We start from the raw sequence: 22,195 nt of genomic DNA on the forward strand, positions 1-22,195 counted from the left end.
GTCTCCTGGTTTCTATGTCATATCCGCTGTGGTTATCCATCAGCCCCACCGTGGTTCCTTTATGTTACCCTCTGCTTAACTGCCTGTCCCCCTGTGGGTCCTTGCATGTTTGCCCATGGTTGTCCACATGGTGACCTATGACTTTGTGTGAAACCCTGGGACTCCCTCCCTCTACCCTCTGTTTCTTTGGCAAATATCTGATCTGAGGGTCCTTCTTCTCCGTACCTGGTAGCTGGCCAGGAGCCTGCTCTTCCACAGGGAGCTGGGCATGTCGTGGATGGAGAGCCGCAGGTTGTGGTAACTGTCCTTAAAATGCAGTACCCGTGGCTCATCAATCAGCTGTCCTCCCATCTGCTTCTCCAGCTGGATCACTTCCTGAAGGCCAGAGGCATAACAGATGGTGAGAGTCAACAAAAGGCCCAAGAGAGGGTGAGGGCCTACAGAGTACAGGAATGACAGAAGGCGAGAGCACAAGAAAGGGAGAGGCACACATGAAATCCAAGAGAAGGTAAAAGTTATCAGAGACACAAGAGATGGTGAGAGACACAACTGGCATCAGAGAAGGTCAGGGTTATCAGAAGCACAAGAAAGGGTGACGGACACATGAGGCACAACAGAGGGCAAGGAATACTGGAGGAACAAGAGAGGGTGCAGGTCTTGGGAGGCACAAGATAGAGCAAGAGACACAGGAGAGGGTGTGGGGTACCAGATGCACAAAAGAGGTGCACTATTCTAGCAGTAATACTGTGTGAGGGATACTGGAGACAGAAAAGAAGATGAAGGAAAGAGACAGAAATGACGCCAGGGGAGCATGATATGGTGAGAGTCACCAGGGGCACAAGAAAGAATGTGTAACACCAGAGGCACAAGAGATGGTGAGGGGCACCAGAGGTATAAGAGAGGGTGAGGGTCACCAGAGACAGAACAGAGGGTGTAGGGCACATGCGACAGAACAGATGGTGAGGCATACAAGAGGAACAAGAGAGGGTGCCGGACTCTAGAGGCACAAGAGAGGGTGAGATTTAGTAGAGACACAAGAGATGGTAAAAGGCAGCAGAGCATCATGAGAGTGTTTGGGATATTAAAGGAACAGGCAATGGTAGGGACACCAATGTTGCAAGACGGGGTGATGACCCAGACACGGTTGATGGGTTTCAGGGGTAGATGTATTGAAGGAGGCCAGAGGCATGAGAAGGGGTAAGGAACACTAAAAGCACAAGAGGGTGAGGGACACCAGAAGCACACAAGAGGATGAAGATCATGAGAGGCAGATGATGAGTGAGTTAAAGTAAGAGAGGGCTCTCTAGTAGGTGAAGAGAGAAGTGAGAAACAAAAAAGATGGTTTGGTAGAGATGTTGAGGCACCACTGAGAGAGAAAGAGATTGAAGATATCACACAAAGAGAAACAGAGAAAGCCAAATAAAGTGGGAAAGAGATAAAGAGATACGGAGAAAGGTATAACTATAGAGAGGGAGAGAGTAGGAGAGAGAAAAGGCAAAAGATAGGGAGAAGCAGAAAAAAAGAGAAAGCCATTTAATGACAGAAAAAGTAGAACACACAGGTAGAGAAAGAACAAAAGAGATGAGGTGTTAAAGGGACAACAAGCAAGAGACAGCCTGGTGAGAAAGGGATGAGGAAGGACAGTGTGGAAGGTTGTCTAGAGAGAAATTGTGATGTGCACAAATGCACATGGTATGAGACAGGAATGTGAGGGGACAGAAATGAAGAGATGTTGGTCATATATTTGTTTAAGAGAGGACAGAGATAAGGGGGCTTTTGTGAGGAAAAAAGAAGGGAGTTGTTTTGAGAGAGAGTGGAGAGAATGGCAGCATGCATGCAGAGAACCTAGCGTGAGAGAGACAGAGAGAAAGAGAGAGAGAGAGAGTTGGAGGGGTTCTGGAACGATTAGGTAAGTGTGGGCAGAACATGTACATTAATCTCATTAAAGGTGTTTTTTCTCCCATAATTAAACATTTAAAAGGTCACTTTCAGATGATGTGACAGTTTAATAAATACCAAAGCTGCACAAATAATAAAGGACTAAAGATTTACAAAGGAAATTGGCTCCTCAGATTTCCCTGCTGTGATTTCACTCCCTCCCCATGAGAAAGGAGCAAACAGGAGAAAAAGGAGAGTGCGTGGGGTGCAATCAGGGAGGACAGGGGCTTTTCGTCTCTGGGGCAGTATGCTTGGCAGCAGATGCTAACAGATCAGCATTTGGAACACAGCCTCACTGAGGGATCTTTTTCAAGAGTCCTGGGGCAGACTGAGGTAATTGGCTCTGGTTGTGTCAATAAAATAATTTTCAATATATAAAAAGACAACAATGCTTTTTTAACAAAAACAAATCAAATATATGGGAACGCTAAGATAACCTACTGAAGAATCCACTAAATAATGGCATGCTTCATCATCGGCACCTATCTGCACCCTGGTAGGGTGATACCACCAGGGCAGACTCGACCACTAATGGGAGTTCTTATATAAAGTATCTTTCTGGAGAAAGCAGGGATCCATTTGAACAAAGTAAAAAGTTATTAAAAAAACCTTAAGGTATATCTTGTCAGAATTACTATTTATTAGTAGGGTACCAATGGTTTAATAAAAATTAGTACAAGGTTTTAATTGAGCATTAATATCTTAATCACCCCTGTTTTTTGCTAACATGTTTCAGCCCTCGCAAAAAGCCTATATGAGTCTTGGGCCTTCCTCAGGGCTATACACGTGTGTCCCTGCCTTTTCTGGCATGCATTCCATGCTCCTTAGTGAGGCATAAGGTTCTCACCTGAATGTGGGTCCTTCTGTATTTCAGGGGTAACCTAACTTGTCCTTTTTCGGGCCGGCGGCTATCTGGGCAACATGTCTAGGTGACGTGACGGGGCTCATTCCTTGGAATATGTATGACGATAGGATGACCCCCCCGTCACACATGCATGACCCCCGAAAAAGGAAAACAGAAAGTTGAGCAATGCACAGAACCCCACTTAAGAAACAGGGCTTCCATGAACCAGCTGCAAAGGAGTAGTCTCATAAGTGAATTAAAACAGGATACCAGGGACATCATTTCTAGGAGGTGGAGAGATGAATTGTCATGCTACAATAACTTGCCCCATGGACTTGCAAAGTTGTGGGTGCTTGCTTTCTGCTACTGGAAATTAGACCCAGGTAGGAGGAGAACTAGTGGGATAGTATGTTAAGGCTACAGGCTATTTTCTTCATACGTGTTAGACCTGGCATCCTTGGCGTGATTTCCCCCTGATTTTTTTGCCTTTTGTCCTCCTGTGTTGCTGACTTCGCTTTTGCTGGCTTCAAGATTCTGAGCGCTTTACCACTGCTGACCAGTGCTAAAGTGCATGTGTGCTTTCCGTAAAACATGGCAACATTGACCTGACACCAGCTGGTGTATTTAATTTACTCTAAAAGTTCTTAATAAAGTGCACTACATGTGCCCAGGCACCTTAAATAAAATGCTACTGGTGGGCCTGCAGCACTGATTTTGCCACCTACTTCAGTAGCCCTTTAAACAAGACTCAGGCATGCTATTGCACGGCCCGTGGCTGCAGTTTTAAACTACCATGTCGAAGGGCAAGTTAACCCTCTTGCCAGGTCCAAAACCTTTCCTTCTTAACACATACCAATAACCCCTAAGATAAGCCATGGGCAGCCCCAAGGGCAGGGGCAGAGTATTTAAAAAGTTGGACATGTACTTTTAAGTTTTACATGTCCAGGTAGTGAAAAACTCATATGTGTGTTTTTCACTACTGCAAGGCCTATCTCTCTGACAGTTTAACATTGGGATTACCTTATTACATTTTATAAGTGTAATTTCCAATTGGAACCAGATAGATATTTCAAGTTTGGTGTCTCCGGACTCACAATTTAAAATCACAATTTATGGTGAAGTTGAATTTTAAGTTCCAAGTCTGAAAATGCCACTTTTAGAAAGTTTGGCATTTTCTTACTTTAACCATTCAGTGCCTCTGTCTGTGTCTGAATATGCATCTGGGTAGCTGACAGCTGGGCTCTTGTGAATTCCCTCTAGACAGTCACACACAAAGCGAACTGAGATGTGACATTTACATCTTGATGGCCCATCACCAGACTGATGGGTCTTTCTGGGCTGGATGGGAGAGAAGGGCTGACACTTGCACCTGAATAGGGCTCTGCCTGTCCCCACACAAAGAGCTGCACAACCCCCTGCAGTGTGTCTGGAGCCAGGGACGGAAGGGAAGGGACCTAGAGCTCTTCATAGGCCTTTCTTTGAATTCTTCCCCACTTCAAAGGCACAACTGGGTATAAGTACTGGACTCCAAACCCCACCAAATCAGTAAACTTCTGGACCTGTGGATACTCCGCCAGGAAGAAGAGATGCTGTGCTGCTACAAGGACTGTCAATCTGTTGGACTCTGCTCTGCTGCTCTGACCTTCTGGCCTCTTGCCTGAGAGCGAGAAGAACTGGACCTGCATCTCTACATCCCAGAACCAAAGTGACTCCAAAGGCATGATAGCTTGCCTCCTGTTCTTCTGATGTCTCAGGGATACAAAAAATTCCAACACATCTGCTACAGCTTCTAGACCCATCTTCAACAAACTCCTGACCCCCAAGAGGCTCCTCTCCAGTCCTGGGTCATTCGAAGTGTTGTCTGGCTACTAGAATCAAGCTTTTGGGGTCCTCGCGACTGCAAATGGGCCTGCCTGCAATGGAACCACGCTGCTCGCACGAAAGATCAGCGTGAGTTGCTGCAAGTTGGTCTCTTCACACAGCAAGTATCGCAACTCATGACTGCGAGCCTCCAGTCCGACCACCCGCCTGCGACGTTCAGTCAGCTCTTTGCTCCCACCAATCACAGCCAGCGACGTTCTCCTTGTTTTCTGTAAACTTCTTTCCCGTGAGTGGGACTGTGGCTCAACTTGAGAAGGTAAAACTTCAGCGGGCTTCTCTGGAATTGTATCTGACCTGTCCTCCAAGGCAATCAGCCTGAAGTTTTGGATTTCGCCCAGTCTCGCATGCCCAGATAACCCTTGCTTTATGATTCTAAGCACTATATTGCATTTTGACCTTTAAAAATTCCTATCTCGACTTCTACCAATTAGATTTTTGTAGTTTTGGTCTTGTTTTACTCATACAATTAAGCTCTGTTTTTCTAACCAGATGTGGTGTCTTTTTGTGAGTAGTTATCACTGTTTTAGTGTTTTAAGTGTTGCACAAATACTTTACACATGCCTCTTAAGGTAAGCCTGCCTGCTCTGCGCCAAGCTCCCAGAGGGCGAGCACAGGATAATTTATGGTGTGTAACTGGCTTACACAACTACGATTGTGGTCCCTACTTGGACAGGGTGCATAGCTCTGCCAACTAGAGACCCAATTTCAAACAATACACAAATATTCTTTTAGCCTGGCCTCTTTCTAGCACCACACCATCCTAGTTAAAAGATCACCGTCCCTTATCCTTGCAGTTAAAAGTAGTTTAACTCAGCACTGGAACGAACATACACAATCTCATTCAAAAACATTAAAATTACCATTAAGAATACTGTTCAGAAACTTGTATGTGGAGAGAACTATAAGCTCCCAAAACACAATAGCATTGAAGGGATAAATAATATAACACTGAAACAGCCGTGGGCTTTAAATAAATCTTTCAAGGACAGCTGAAATTGTGTCAGCCTACATACTTTAATTTGCTTTATCCCGCACAGTCTGTTGACACTTTCCTTTAACTGTTGTAGAACTTTGCAGCTTCAACAACAAAAAAGGTACTTTTGACTGTTTTTGCCCCTCCAACATTTTTCTTTCACATATGACTTTGGTCATTGCCACAATACAATTAACTGGGCTACCGCTAAAAATCTGGCATAGTTGTTACAAGGTTGCCAAAAGTATCTGAAACTGAGTTCTCAAGTGCCAACTTTTACCCATGTGTTCCCAGTACATATTCTACCTACAATACGGGCAGTGTTTGCTTAGCAAATGCACTGACATGCTGTAAACAGGTAGGAGGTGTGATCTCCCATCCAGTTTAAGGGGAGAGGACTGCAGAACAGAAAATCCTGTAGCAAGGGCCTTTTATGGATTACAATACATTGAAAGATTTTTAATCCGATCATCTCACTACTGCTGGACAGGCCCTCCTGTGCAAAGGCAACAGGGCATGCGGTTACCCTTCATTATAGAGTGCCTGCCAGCAGATACTACACTTATGCAGCTGCAATGTATATAGTAGCCATGGACATTCAGCCATTTTATACAATAGCTAAATACTGGGAGGCGTTTTTACTAATCTTTCACGCAATGCAGGCAACAAGCAAAGTTGCTGCGCTGCATTGCTGGAAGGGGGAGAGCAAAAAGGCTTTTAATTTATAAAGCTATGGAACATTTCAGCTCCTTCTGTGCGCTTGTGCATTGTCTGCTGCCTAGTGCCGCACAGGCACTCTTGCAACAGTGGGCGTAAACACTTGCTCAATTTACTTAATTTTGTGCAGTGCTTAATTTAACGCCATGCGTGGCCACCAGGAGTCAGTGCGCCACCACTCTTGGTCTTCTTTCTCCAGAACCGTAGCCAATGCCCTGCTTTGACTGTCCACTTGGTGCTGCTGCTTTACTGGAAGCCTGATATCTCTCTCACTGCCACACTCACTTCCTACTGAATGCCAAGGCTACTCCAGTTTTCAACTGTTCCCTTCAGCCTCATCTGCACTCTGAAGAGTCACTGAATATCTCATGCATGCAACAGTTTGTGCCTCATCCTGGACCTCAGCTTTTGCCATATCCCCATGCTCTTACTAGGCACTTACTCCCACTACTGCTCTGATGTGTGTAGGTATGTATGTGTGATCTCTCTCGCAGCAGCACCTCAGTCTTGTAAATACATTCTGATTGCCCACTGTGTATCACAGCTACTCTTGTCTCTGTTTCCTCCCATGTCTACGCATGCTCTGGCTGGCCACTATATGCCACTGCTGCACTGATTTCTGTCCTTCCTCTTCTGGATTGCCACGTACAGCTTGGTCAATGGAAGGCACTGACACGCACGTCTCTCAGCCACCGTCCTCTAGAACCTCACTGAATGCTACTAGGTTTCTAGGCTTCACTACTGCTCATGTGCCTGTTTAATTAGCCCAGAACCTCAGGCAGTGCCCACAGGGTGTCGCTGTCACATTAGTGTGTGCTTCCTATTCATGACTGCAGCCTATATCATTCCACGGCTAGTCCGTGGGTGACGCTACTAAATCAGTGTTGTACTTCTTTCTCCATCACCTGAGCCACTGCGGAATTAGTGAACTTTAACTGAAGGGCTGTGAATGAGCACTAGCTGTCACTGCTGCACTAGTGTCTGCCTATTTCCTAGTTGAAGTATCTAGGGGACTGTAATCCAGCCACCTAGACTGCAACACATTTGGGGTTTGACCTCCACCTTCCTCCTGGATAGTAGCACACAGCTCTAGAGCTCCCCTTTCACCGCGAACAGAACCAGACAGGATACCCTGGAAGAGCCAGAATAGAAACAAGTCCTTGCCCGGAGTGTGCAGAACTGCAGATGAAACACGAGGACATAAACTACCAATAGGGCTCAGAACAGCCAAGGATAAGAAGCTACCATGCATTGACATATCAGACCACGGCATGTGCCATGATTCCAGCGCAAAGTGCTTCTAGTGAGGTGAGCACTAACTCTGGACAATGCCAGATTCAACATACCGCCTGGTGGAAGACACAGGGACTCTAGAAATTAGTACTGGTCATTACTACCAGGGAACCTACAGGCGTCCCATATACATAGACCCTCAGTGACAAAACAAAAAATAACAAAATAACACAGCACACAAACACACACACAGCCTTTTTAAACTGTTGTTTCTGACATTTCGAGCTGTAGCTGCAATTTGGGCAAGTTAAGATGGAGGGCTACGTCATTGGGCTTTGTCAGTAAAGTGCCTCGTGAGTCCCTATGCATTGTTCCCATATCTACTCTGCATAGAGATGGACTCAAGCTGTAACCTATTAGGCCAAAGAGGCAAAAACAAATCTAGGATATACTGATGTTCTAAGTCAAGAGGCGATGGTCCTAAAGATTGGGCTGGCCTGCCCTTTATATAGTGCGGTTAGACTGATAAGGACTTGGTTAGTCCTCTCTACCAAGGAGCGCAGCAAGAGGAACCGAGATGAGTGCCCAACAGAAATCTCCCAGCAGGCTTTGAGCCTACACTGTCCTCACCGTGGTACACTTCAACTCTTATGGGCAAAGGTTGTCTGCTGTTTGCAAAGGAAGCCCCTCTATTCCTCCTTATGCATTTGCTCGTCTAGCACTGGCTGCAATGGGTTGGTGATACTGTTGGGCATTACCCATGTCCAGGCTCTGCTTTTCACCCCTGTTGGCTTTGCTTTTGTCCCCACAGTCCAGCTCCTTAACCAATCATTGGAGCTGACTCACGTTGTCATTTCTAGGCTGGGGGTCAACCCTCTCCCCAGGCTCAAGCCTCCCTGTAGTGAACACACTACTAATACGCATGGATGGCTGTTCATCTGTGTATTCACTGCCCCCCACAAAAAATGAATAGCAAGTATACAGGGTATATCCTCGCCAGCTTACAAAGTACATTTACAAGCCTGTACCTCAAACAACTGGGCTCTGAATTGTTGTCGGCACAGTTGTCTGGCACTCATGAGTTTGACATGTATTTCTTCTTCACTGATCCATATATTTAGCTAAAAACAGAATGCTGGCAGCAGTCTTCTCTAAAGAAATACACTAAAAAGGATCTCAACATTGTCAGAATGTCTACTAATGCTTTGGTGAAAACTCAAATGTATCTTCTTCCGGACAAAGGCACCCTAAGATACCCCCTGAGGGAGGAGGAGGATTCAAGACATGGTCTGAAGAAAGCTCCGGTGACCTGGAAAATGGCGGTAAAAATATCCACTGCTCTCTGTGTTGAGATCTGACCTTTAGGTCAGCCAATAAACAAAGGGCATGGACATTATTAAGGTTAGTCAGGTCCTGAGTGGATGGCTTAGGAGTGGCTGGTTTAGTCCTTCTCCAGGCACAAGCCCTTAGGAAGAATAAAATGGCAAGAACTCTTGTGCTTTCCAAGCTGAGGTCTATCTTCACTCACCACACTTCTCTCTCCCCTCTGACCTCGCACCAGGCTTCACCCATCCCCTGGAGATGTACAGCAGTCGAAAGCCGGTTTACCTTGAGCACATCTTGCGTGTCGTTGAGGCAGTATACACGGATGTTGTACTCCAGAGAGGTGCAGGCTGCAGGCGCGAAGAGTAGCAGCTTTAACCTCTTGGCCGCGGACATGCTGAGCGACTCCCCCACCAGGGCGAAGCGGCCCAGCTGCTCGGTGAACAGGTAGCAGGCCTGAGATTCCAGCTGGCAGTAATACTCATTGGAGGGACTCTCCTCACCCAGATGAAGGACGTCCTGCAATAAAAATCAAATGAGAGAGCTGAGATGGAGAATAGGAGAAAGGCGCTCCTCTCCCAGACCATACAATAGATCCGCCTGCTTTCTCAGCCAAAAGACCAAGAGCGGGAAGCAGACACCTCTGATTAACTTCTAATATACGAAGTAAGAGACAAAAACATCATTGTCCCAATTTCCGCGACCAACAGCATCTGTTTCGAACTTTTACTTGCCCCTCCAACACAGGAAACAAACAAATATACTGGAGACACTGATGAGGGACTGATTGTGAAACTCAAGATGTCCCTTGAAGTCAAGACGTATCTGCACTCTGCTTACATCCCTGCACCTCCTGCGGCCTGTACACCTAGAGCCTCTCTAGCACTCTGCTACCCATGAACAAGCTGGACAAATTGAACATCCAGGAAACAAATGTCTTCACAAGCCCATATCTTTGACCTCCAAGTCGTATAAATTCAGGGTATTACAAAGCAGACTTTAGTAAGTTTTAGGAAAAATCAAGAGTGTGAGAAAATTGAGATTATGTAAATAACTACAACACACTGCACACAGCTCAGCAGGCTTCATTGAGAGTAACCTTTGCTCTTTGACAGCGAGGCCTTGGTGACAAGCACACCTCAGAGACCATGTCTGCAGGTAGTGAGCAAAACAAAGAATACAGTAAACAATACAGAGCCTTAAATGGACACCACAACTTTAGGTGAATGATAAAACAGAAAAACAAATCAAAAAAATGAATCCAAATACACAGAAGATGAATTGATGGAAACATGGAAAAGAGTAACTAGTGGAAAATGATGAAATTGTGAAAAACATGCAACGCAAGAAAACTGTTCTTGCAGAGTAAATATTCCTTACACAATTCTTCAAACAAGTAAAACAGGACATAAATATATACACAAGCCAAAATCAAAAAGAATCCTTTTGTGGTAAGAATTCAGTGAGGGTTTTTCAGAGAGAACAAAGGGAACTGATGCAAACATTCATTAACACCCTGCCGCTAAAGGCCACGGTGGCAGTGAATCATTACTTTCTACAAGCATCCTCTTTCAAGACTGTGGGAAGCTGAAAGAGTTGGGTAGGGAATACCCAATTACCTTGGTGAACTTTTCTTCGTTCGTTTTTTGTGATATTTCAGGCTTTTCAAGTTTTGTTTTATGAATCATCACAGTGATCCAAGAGTAACTTACAGGAAAGGTGTACACAAAATAGCAAGACCAACCAACATACCTACATTCTGCTTCTGGATTCCAACTTTCTCAGTTAACTAGGTATCCTCATTAGGTAGCAGCTTTCACTGGACGCACAGAACTTTCCTCAAGCTTCGGGTTCCAACAGTATAGGTCTTTCAATGGGCAATCTTTACAAGCAATAAAATGAATCAAGCAAAGTTCTGTACGACCAGCTTTACAGCTTTGCAAATCCAATAGAACTTTCAAAAGGTGGATTAAGTACTGTTGAGACAGAGGAAGGTCCCTGAATGTCTCTGGAGAGCGTGCGTAAGTGTTACTGCTGTGCGTGAGGGCCATGCATGTAGTGTATCTGTTATATATACGTGTCGCTACAGAGGAATATATTTTAATTTCCTGAACTAAGTGATTTACGAGTCCCAGGGATGAAGAGAGCCCAGAGAGCATATATGGATTGCAGGTCTCTTCTAGTGCATTTCTGGGATCCGTTGTAGTGGGTCTAACTATTAGGTGTGGAAGAGGGGAAACAGAGGGTCCTTCTAAAGCTTGGGGAGGTTCCAGTGCCCTTTCCATTCCCATTTTCACTGGAAGGGCTACCCCATACAAGTAAACAGGTAGTTAAGTGGGACAACTTCCCTTTCTTTTGTACCCTTATTTTCAGTCTCTCCAAACTTCCAACTCCACCCACATTCCTGCTTGCACCTTGCAACAAAGGCTGGACCTGCGTGAATGGAACAAGTGAAAGGACCAGAACTGGTCTCAGGATCTACTACTGCAATACATAAATAGTGTCTACAGGGGTGGTATAAAAATGCGACAGACACTACCCGGGGGGCCTGGTGTCAAGATTTCTTTATCAGGATCTGTAATCTCCGCACCAGTGAAAACCAGAAACTCCCTGGTTTGGGATATTTACGGCCAACTCCCCTTACCAGGCTTGGTTGAACTCTGACCAAGTCTGCTAAGAGGCACTTCCTGGATCCTGCTTCAAGGGAAAGTTTGGACTGACTTCTCATGAAGGGCACTTGAGGTGGCCTTTCTGGAGGAACATGCAGTTCTGAAGAAGAAGGACTGTGAAGGAGGGAAAAGTCAAGGACGCCCACAACATCACATTCGAAGGACCAGCACTGCTCCATGAGGGTGAGGTGTAGAAATCCCAAAGAGTGCCCTCAGCATGAACAGAACTGTGTGAGTGTTCATCTCTATGACCAACGGTGGGCACCTAGTTCATTTTGGTGGTTGGTTTTGTGACTTGGCCTGAGGAAGAATCCAAGCTGAATGATCTGTTGAGCCGCAAACACTGCAGCATTAACAGAGCCTCCTTGAATGATGATGCTTACATGATTCACCTCTACGCTGATGCTTATCGCACTGAAATCGGCTGGGCTGGTGTGAAGACATTGACCTTCGAGTTCCGTGCGCTAAGCAGGACACACTATTTGGAATGGCACTGCCCTGCCAACCACCACGCAGCACAGGCACTCCATGTGCTCCAGAAAATGAAAAGGACAATAGTGTACTGAGTAAACTAGAAGAACATTGAATCAGGGAAAAAGCCAATATCTACGTGAAGAAAGTATTCTTGAGTACTGGTCCCATTAGCACGGCCTTCCCAAAGACTTGCTGATGTCCTGATGCCCCTCTCCAAGAAGAATCACAGAGGTTGTTGGGGAGGGGGTCACACAACCGGTATATTAAAGACGGTGTGTCTTCTGTGTATGTTGAACATTTTGAAAGAACACTCAGTATAACTGTCTGCCTTTTGACATATTTGGTACTGTATTACGCCATGTGGGACTTAATAAAATATCTATTCATTTTCAAAGACTAAGCATTTGTTGAACATACAATATTAACTTGTCTTAGAGGTTAATAAAGCTGTGAGTCTCTATCCCCACTGCGCTATCCTGAGTATGCTGTGGAATGCTCATATTTGCTATCTTGAGAGTCAAATGCTCAAGGGGGTTATGTGATGCTCAGTTTGGGACTCCTAAGTGAGTTAAAGCCCCAGGGTACAAGTGGTAAAAGGCTCTGATTGTCACAGTCCACTCCAGTAACCCTTCACTTGCCCTGAGACTGCTGAAGAAGTTCCCATGAACTGAGTGCATCAGACCTAATCCTACACCCAGAAACCTAACATTTCTTGCCTAAAAATGAAAACATTGTACTTTTATCTGTTCTGTGGTTCCTTGGTGATATCAATTCTTCCTTGCCCTTCCCAGTTGAAGCCTTCACTGCAGTGGTAATTAACATCTTACAGCTGGAAGTCTACTGGCTTTATGGCTGACTATCACTGCAGGGCGTTGATCTGCTACTGCTAACAGGACCCGCATGCACAGTAGCACAAGTTAGAAGGCCGCTGTCATTGTCCAGGAAAGTAATAATCCAACATGAATATTTTAGGTCTGTAAATAGTCAAGAAAGTAGCAAAATAAAAAATTGCTCATATTCCTATTACCGTGCCAGATGGAGTGTCTCGGCAAATGTATTTAGAATGCTGAAAATACCATATTTGTTTAAGTGTACAGAAGGAGCACATGCAGCCAAGGACAGACACATTATCATAATGTCTAAGAGATAAAAGAGTAAATAGACAACATAGAGAAAGTACAAGGGCAAAGTGAGCTACCAAGTGTGTCTAGAGCTGTCCCATCTCTGGGCTCCTTGATGGGATCAGATATTCAGGAGGTCGTAACCTAACGACTGGCACAACTTAGTCACATGATCCCTCTACGCCACTGATTACAAATCTGGGAGAGACGCTGTGTCTTTAGAAAGCATCAAGGATTCAACCTTAACAAGTGACAACCCTTCAATCTCCCTGTTCTTTTCGAGGTAATCTTTGGTAATTGCCACTTTCTCGAACTTTACACTTAGCACTTGGCCATCTTTGTGCCTGGAATACTATCAGACAGATGGGGAGAACAAAGCTTGTGACCTAGTTTTGGAATGGAACTATTGTTTTATTTGACCTTCTACACTCCTGAAGGATGCAATCACATTTACTCAGGAAGCATGGTCGAGTAGGCACAGATAATAGGCCTGGGGACAAAAATAAAAGTGGCCTCCATTTGCAAATCAGATAGCTAAAAAAGTGGTCCACGTTTGTAAAACCAGGCAGTTTAGAACTTCCAAAGAGGCTCTGTAATTGATTTGCATGGTATGGGAGACTGCATGCATTTGTGTTTGCTGCAGGCGATGTTTGTTGTAAGATCAGAGAAATCAACAGTAAACAATTCCCCACCAGATCATTCAAAAGGCCGAGAAACAGCCAAAAAATGGCCAACACACTGACCTGTTGGACCAACCATTTTGGTATTGCTAGATTGCCCTATAGGCTAGTCCCTCCCTGGCAGGAAGTAACATGTGCAGACAGGCCTCCCACTCAGCTTGCAAGGCCAATACTACAAACTGCTGTTGGCTGGAAGCACTGTGAGCTACAGCACCTCCTTCTCCCCGCAGAACAGGAGTACTACCCACTAGGGTGTAAATTACACCCTCTGTCTCGCGTGTCATGCCAGACACACAGCACCAAGATGAACATATCTTCTTCTTAGTCTACTATTGCAGATAATCTACTAAAACAAAATTGAGGAAATTAAAGTTTACTAGCAGGTACTCAGATCTGGATAGATTTTTTTATTTGTAAAAGGGTCCTCCCATGTTCACGACTGTACATTAAATTATTTATCGTAATTAGCATTCACATAATGTATTACTATAACTGGTGTGACCATGAAGCACTATTATGATGGGCCCATTGTTGCTTGCAGGTGCAGACTATGGCTGTGTTACAGTGAGTTAGCTTTGGTTGGTTTGTTGTCCATACACAGTAGAAGAATCTGGTCCACGGCAGGCCTCTAGGAATGTGATTCCACATCTGTCAACTAGGTAGTCACCCTGGCGAGAGTGGGCTAACATTACCTCAAGTTTCCGAGTATGTGGCCCGTGGATAGAGAGCACTGGGGTACGAACACCTAGGATAGAAGCTCTCCACAGAAACATGCGATCTAACTTTGTCAGAAATCCACGTGTTTTGGAGAAGCTAGGTGGGGCAGCCATTTGCCTTTTAGACAGGGTGAAACTTCCGAAACCTCCACGAGGGACACTTTGTTGGATATTATGGAGGAAGCAGGCTGGCAGGAGACCAGGATGAATCTTGGTCAGTGATCTTAGGGCGGGGCTATGAATCTGAGATTTCTTCTCAATCATTATGGTACCCAGCTAAAACTCAGGGTATGCTGTGAATGCAGGAGTGTCAAGAGGGGTATTAGGAGGGTTGTGGAGACCAAGGTGATATCAGGACTGGGGGTGATTTCATGAATGTTCTTGAAACTCTTCAATTTAATCAAAGCATGAAAGCTTCTGTTGTATCAAAAGATCTTTTAAAGGAGGCTTAAGAAACTATGAGACCAGCATATTACATGCTTCGGTTCAAATGAGATAGGTTAAAAAGGCTGGGTGCCTGCTAGCATGGTCAATGTCAGACCTAGAGGTCACAGGTTCCAAAGCAAGTAAGATAGTTTGGTGAGTTAAATCACCTGGTGCACATGCGACAGAAACTGACCCGAGCAAACTTTCCGACTGACATACCCAAGGAGTGTCTGCTGCAGTGATCAGAAGGAAATCTAGCATAGCACTGAGGTCTCTGTTTTACAAAAATAGCTCAGGACAAACTTTCAATAAAGAGATTTGGAGTTGAGAGCAGGCCACAGAACCTGTGAGACCTACAGGACAAAGTCTTCAGTCCCACTGGGATAAGAGCACAGGATGAGTGTCTGTTGTACCGATATATTTTTAACCTGATACACTTAGAAAGGACAGAGAGAAAGAAAAGGAAAGAAAGATGCAGCAGGCCACTTCTATTTTATCCTAGTCAGATCTAGTGTGACCTTACTCCCAGGAGAAGTGGCCAGACCTCAAAGGGGCATTTTTATGTGAAGGAAAGCATATCAAACTTGCAGCACTGCACACAGAACATCAGACACCAAACTTGGGAATGAGGGGGTGGACTGTGCATGACAAGCTGAGGTGAGGCAGGAAGAGCAGCTTACAAGGACCTTATGGGCATATTTACAAGCTCCTAGCGCCACCTTGCGCTTCCCTAGCGCCGTTTTGTTTTACGCTGAGGCTGCGTTAAGGTGACTTTTCTCCTGCGCCATAATTACAATGTAGTGCAATGCTTGCATTACGCCATTTTGTAAACCTTTGCGGGACATTATGCCTGCGCCAGGCATAATGTATGCAAGGAGGGGGTGTTCCAATGCAGGCAGGCCCGAAAAAATGGCGCAGTGACGTTTACAACATTTCACTGCACCATTTTTTCCATCGTTTTTAAAGCCTGCTTAAAGAAGGTGTTAAAATGATGCACCCATTTTAATAAATGGGTCTCCCTGTGCTTTGCTGCACTAGAGTTCAACTTTTTGACGCTAGTGCAGCAAAGCGCCACAATAGCATCAAGAATTTTGATGCTATTGTCCAAACGAGCACCATGGTGCGCTGCATTGTAAATGTGGTGCAACCATGTTGTCATCAGGTGGGGCAGGGGGGAACGCAAAAAAGTGGTGCATCTGGAGCAATGCGCAACTTTCTTGTAACTATGCCACTTAGTGTGCCTAGCATTTTTCTGTGGAAAATAACGCAAGATAACTCTGGTGGTTATTATAATGCACTTAATGGAGACATCTGTGATTTGTCTAGTCACAGTTTTAACTCATCTTAATGTAGCATAGAGGGTAGGTGCTCCTGATGCAAAGCACATGCAGATCACAAATTTGTGTGTTAGGCGGGTCACTGCTTTTGTCACATAGATCCTTTCATTACTTGCATTTCATAAGTTACAAACATTCTTATATAGTACACTGAGTTATGAACCAGCATCAAAGAACTGCATGCATACTGCAAGGCATGGGTTTGGAACTTTATTGTTTCAAGGAATAGGATTAGAATGTTTTTGTTCATTGTCAATCTATAGTAATACCTTTTTAGTGCAGATAACTCCACCACCGTGTTACGTTTTAAATCCTGGATCCGTGTGAAGATTTACTAACACTTTGTGCCAAGGTTAAGTCACAAAAGTGATGTTTTGAGATTTACTTTCTAGTCAAATCATGACTAGCATTTGGAAGTTGCCATACAGAAATGCAAAGTAGTGCTGTGTGCTACTTTGCACAACTTTGGGGTAAGTGGGCACACTGTGGGTGGTACTTGGGTGATCCCCTCCAGGCAAGCATTGTTTTGATGCTAATCCCTATCTACTAACATTGACATTAACAGAATGGGATTTGCATAAAAACATCACACCTCCTCAAGGCAGGCATAATGTTTGAGAAAGGTTTTTATTATTTCTAAACTTTTCCAACTTTGCATGTGTGTTGCACTGTACAGCATACATACTAAGTGAGAAAACTATTAAAGTTTATAAAAACTTAGAGCCTCATTTCAACCCAGGTCACCGACCGCCAGAGTTAAAGTGGCATTCGTACCGCCAACATGCTGGCGGTACGAAATGCCATATTATGACTGCGGCGGTACTGCTGCGGTCACACCACCGGGACCGGCGGTTTTCCGCCATGGAGGTCCCGGCGGTCGCAATCCGCCAGGGCAGCGCTGCAAGCAGTGCTGCCCTGGTGAATTTGACTCCCCTTACCGTCAGCCTGTCAATGGTGGTAGACACCGCCATGGAAAGGCTGGCGGTAAGGGGACTCGCGGGGCCCCTGGGGGCCCCTGCACTGCCCATGCACTTGGCATGGGCAGTGCAGGGGCCCCCAGGCACAGCCCCATGGCGATTTCCACTGTCTGCTTGGCAGACAGTAGAAAGCGCAACGGTTGCCGCTGCACCCGCTGCACCGCCACATTGCCGCCAGCTCCATTAGGAGCCGGCTGGAATGTTACGGCCCACATACCCGCTGGGCTGGCGGGCAGAAACTCTGTTTCCGTCCGCCTGCCCAGCGGGGATGTTGAAATGCAGCCGGCGGGTTTGCGGTCTTTTGGCGGTTCAACCTTGGCGAGCGACCTCCGCCGCCCGCCAAGGTTGAAATGAGGGCCTTGATTGGTACCTTTCCAGTACAAAACCAATGCCTGAGATCACCCACACACACTCTTGCACTATTGTGCAGGAGAGTGTGCATTGGCGCTAGGCATTGTAAAGTGCGTCAGCACTAGAGGAGAGAACAGCTCCATACCTTAGTAGATTTGGTGCTGTTGTGCAAACTGACCACTCTTAGGTCCATATTTATACTTTTTAAGTGCCGCATTTGCGTCCTTTTTTGACGCAAAAGTGGCGCAAACTTACAAAATACAATCATATTTTTTACGTTTGTGCCGCTTTTGCGTCAAAAAACGGCGCAAATGCGGCACTAAAAAAGTGTAAATATGGGCCTTAATATCTAATGCTTACCAGTATGGATTACATAATGCTCCTAAACCTTGTAGCCATCATTCTCTGTATAATATGTGTGTGTGTGATGGGAAGTACTCTAACACCCTACATTTCGATGAATAGAGCTATAAAAGAAATTAAATAAGGGTGAAAGAGTGGTAAAGGATAGATGATGGGCACAGCTGGTGAGTGGTAGTGAGAGAATCAGGGAAGAAGGAAGTCACTGAGGTGAGGCGGGCGGTGGAGGCGCATTCAAAGACTGTCGCCCTGGGTGTAATGTGGGGCCCTAAGCCCTCATGCTGGTAAGGAAGGTGACGCAGACACGGTGGTAGGGTGGTAATAAACTGGCCTCAGGCACGTGCGCCCGGCCCCTTTTATTGGCAGGGTCACCTGACTGGTGACGCCTGTGTTGGGTGGGTGTAGGCTACACAAGCAAGACCAGCCCTCAGCAGAGTGGCTGGCAGAAACACTAGAATGAGTCCAGCTGGACTCTACATCCCTCCCAAACTTTATTGAGGAACCAAACAAAAGTCCAACCTGTAAAAGAAACAATAACAAAGCACCACAATCAGTCTCTCGGCCTCGAAAAGGCAGACTGCAGAATTGCAGTGGACATGGTGCAGCTGGGAGCATCCGGACACCTCCGCACGAGTCCATAATTTAACCAGGTACAGCTGGGCACGAACACGGTGTGGATGAAGTCCAGATACTTCAGTTGCTTGTCCACGACCTCACAGTTCACTGGATATAGTCGATCCGGTCCTGCCTGGGCTCATGTGGTCAAAGTCTATTTACAGTTTCTGATGCGGGTGCATCTGGAGCAGTGGGGAGTCCACTGTACACAGTTCTGGACGGCATTCTGACTCTGGAGATTGTCTACCTCCTAAGACTGCAGATGACATGACGGCCTGTGGCGCCTGGAAGTCCAGCGGCAGAGCAGCGGCAGTCTTCCCTCTCGTGCCAGACCTCCATCAAGCAGGAGTCTCCTCGAGGCCCTTCCGCGGGCTTCCACAGGACTGTGTGGGCTGTGCTTGCCTATCTCGGGCCCAGCAAAGACGTCTCAGAGGAACAGCCTACAGGACCACATCCCACCCTCGTCGCCATTGTAATGTGGGGCCCTAAGCCCTCATGCTGGTAAGGAAGGTGACGCAGACACGGTGGTAGGGTGGTAATAAACTGGCATCAGGCACGTGTGCCCGGCCCCTTTTATTGGCAGGGTCACCTGACTGGTGACGCCTGTGTTGGGTGGGTGTAGGCTACACAAGCAAGACCAGCCCTCAGCAGAGTGGCTGGCAGAAACACTAGAATGAGTCCAGCTGGACTCTACATCGGGCGCCACCAGCGCTAAAACTGGCCTTTGTTACCGTGATATTGCTTGACTGTACACCGTAAGGGTTAGTTGTTACATCACATTTTTTCATACACATATTTACAAAGTGAGATATAGGGAGTTGCATTGATTTACTCACGAACAGGTCTACAGTTTCACAGTTCAATTTGAGTAAATTGAAATAATTTTTGTCTCGGACTGGGAGAGAGGGCACAAGAGTATATGCACAATTAGCATTTCACCTGTTCCCCAATCCACTCTTAATAACAGAAAACGGGCCTTTCATCCTTGCCAGACTGGATTTTTAAGAAGAAAAAATTAACATTAATACATATTTTTCAAGTATAGGTCAGTACCGTCTTGTGTTAGAAGGATGTATTATCAAATGTACACATTGGGGTTGTTGGTACATGCAGTACTTCTCGCTATAAAATGTACAAAGGTCGTTTACATGTTCCCTGCTTTTCCACTCCACTCCTCTCCCTCTCCCCGCAAAATCTGCGGGACCGGGGACTACAGAGCCCTTTCAACGACCGCAAAGAAATAGTAGGTCTGTGGCCCACTGATGACTGAAGCCATCTCTGACCGCAGCAAATGCGAGAAGCATAGTTTTACAACATGACATGTTTTTATGTAGCGGTTTATTATAGGATCATTAGGTGTCAAGGAGTGTTAACCAATTGTCTGCAGGGAATAGATATCAAACGTGCAGCAGGTGCACCGAAACCGGGACCCTTGTGTGTGAGGGCCCTTTGCACCCCAGTTAAGGATGTATTTCAATACTAAACCAAGGGCAAAGGAGTAACTTTCCCTGTTGGCGTTGGGCTACATGATTCCCTCTCTGCAACCTTGCTTCTCTGCGTTGCTTGGAGGGGAAGGGGTTTAGTCAGAGACAGACAGGTAAGCCCTTGCTTTTAGTACTGCTACTCACAGATGAAACCGACACACACTGGACACTTACATCTTCAGTGGCGTGACACCCAATGCACTCCCTACCCCGTGAAGAAACGCGGGACACTTACATCTTCAGTGGCGTGACACCCAATGCACTCCCTACCCCGTGAAGAAACGCGGGACACTTACATCTTCAGGGGTGTGACACCCAATACACTCTCGACCCCGTGAAGAAACGCCCCTCTCGAGGACACCCATTGGTGAAACGAGACAAGGGGGCTCGTGTCCAATGGTCAAGAAAAGCAGGTTCCTTTCAAGCACCGCCCTCGGCATCCTCTGAAACATCTCCTCGGTCTTACAGCAGAAGGAGAACCCGCACTGCCTGCCTACGCTTTGAGTGTCAGGCTCCAACACATTCTCCGTGAATCTGGCTCTCCTCCAAGAAGCCAAGTAGGGTGAAGCTAGTGAGGCTACGGAGACTCATTAAAAGACATACACGAGTCACGCGTGGCTTCCGATGGCATGCAGGGAAGCAGGGAGCTCTGCAGGGCCCTGCTGTGCCCTCAGACATGCACTTCCCACTAACTCTGCAGTGCCAAGTTTAAGGTGGGTTCAATAATGGAGCCAGTGCTGTCCAGATCAAGTCCCTTCGACCACTAAGCCCATATTTATACTTTTTTAGCGCTGCATGTGCGTCATATTTTGTAAGTTTGAGACGATTTTGCGTCAAAAAACGACGTACATGCGGCGCTAAAAAAGTATAAATATGGCGGTGTTTAATAAAGCAAATAAGTGTTAAGGAGCCCACACCCAGAGGTGCTGAACAGCAGGGTTGCCTAATACACCAACGCTAAGCTGCTTAGTTACGATTCTACCTCATGCCTCTTTCTTCCACCCCCCTCTACTTCCTGCTTCTTTATCTCACTCTTGTAGGTTCTGTTTCATCGCTGATAGACCCTTTGTCCCTGCTTCTCCATCTTCTGCCTTCTTTCACCCTCTGTGCCTTTCTTTCTCTCTCCTGTTCTGGGTCACTCTAGTGATGAAAAATAAATCTCGTTCCACGAAAAGAGCACCGGTGCTCACTGCCTGCAAACAGCGGCACAAATTAAGCACCGAAAACATGTGGAAACATCATACACATTCACGTCCTCAGGAACAAAAAGAAATGGGATAATAATGGTCCAAACCTGCATATAATCAACAGAGGGACAACTCAGACACAGACCACGATAGGAACAATATCATAAGTGTTTATAGGTGGCTGTGCACAGCACAATGCCCACACGCAGACAGCGGCTAGTGGTGCAGCTGCAAGAGCGGTGGTGTAGAGGCGGAGATGTGGGCTAGAGACGGAGATGTGTTCTAAAGAGAGAGCAATGGTCTAGAGGTGGAGATGTGGTCTAGCGAGAGAGCGCTGTGGTCTAGAGGTGGAGATGTGGTCTAGCGAGAGAGCGCTGTGGTCTAGAGGTGGAGATGTGGTCTAGCGAGAGAGCGCTGTGGTCTAGAGGTGGAGATGTGGTCTAGCGAGAGAGCGCTGTGGTCTAGAGGTGGAGATGTGGTCTAGCGAGAGAGCGCTGTGGTCTAGAGGTGGAGATGTGGGCTAGAGACGGAGATGTGTTCTAAAGAGAGAGCAATGGTCCAGAGGCGGAGACATGGTCTAGAGATACAGCAGCGGTCTAGAGGAGATGTGGTGTTCAGGAAGCGCAGTGATGAAGAGGTGGAGATGTGTTTTAGAAAGAGAGCAGTGTTGTAGAGGTGGTAATGTGATCTACAGAGAGACAGCCGTTGTCAGAGGTAGAACTCTGGTCTAGAGAGAGAGAGAGACAGAGAGCCATGGTCTAGACGTGGAGATGTGATCTAGCGAGAGAGCGCTGTGGTCTAGAGGCGGAGATGTGGTCTAGCGAGAGAGCGCTGTGGTCTAGAGGCGGAGATGTGGTCTAGCGAGAGAGCGCTGTGGTCTAGAGGCGGA

At 46.2% G+C, this 22,195-nt stretch overlaps 1 protein-coding gene across 3 annotated transcripts in view; it reads right to left on the reverse strand.

Moving 5' to 3' along the window:
* Window positions 1–22,195, reverse strand: part of UNC5A (unc-5 netrin receptor A) — a 902,953-nt gene that overhangs the window by 102,407 nt on the left and 778,351 nt on the right. For all 3 annotated transcript variants that reach the window (XM_069244554.1, XM_069244553.1, XM_069244555.1), the window contains 2 exons: window positions 9,195–9,428; window positions 226–375 (listed from right to left, as the gene is read on the reverse strand). In XM_069244554.1, the coding sequence (XP_069100655.1) occupies window positions 226–375; window positions 9,195–9,428 (384 nt within the window). The remainder of the gene's footprint in view (window positions 1–225; window positions 376–9,194; window positions 9,429–22,195) is intronic.

Source organism: Pleurodeles waltl, chromosome 7, assembly GCF_031143425.1.
Source record: "Pleurodeles waltl isolate 20211129_DDA chromosome 7, aPleWal1.hap1.20221129, whole genome shotgun sequence".
Classification (NCBI taxonomy): domain Eukaryota; kingdom Metazoa; phylum Chordata; class Amphibia; order Caudata; family Salamandridae; genus Pleurodeles; species Pleurodeles waltl.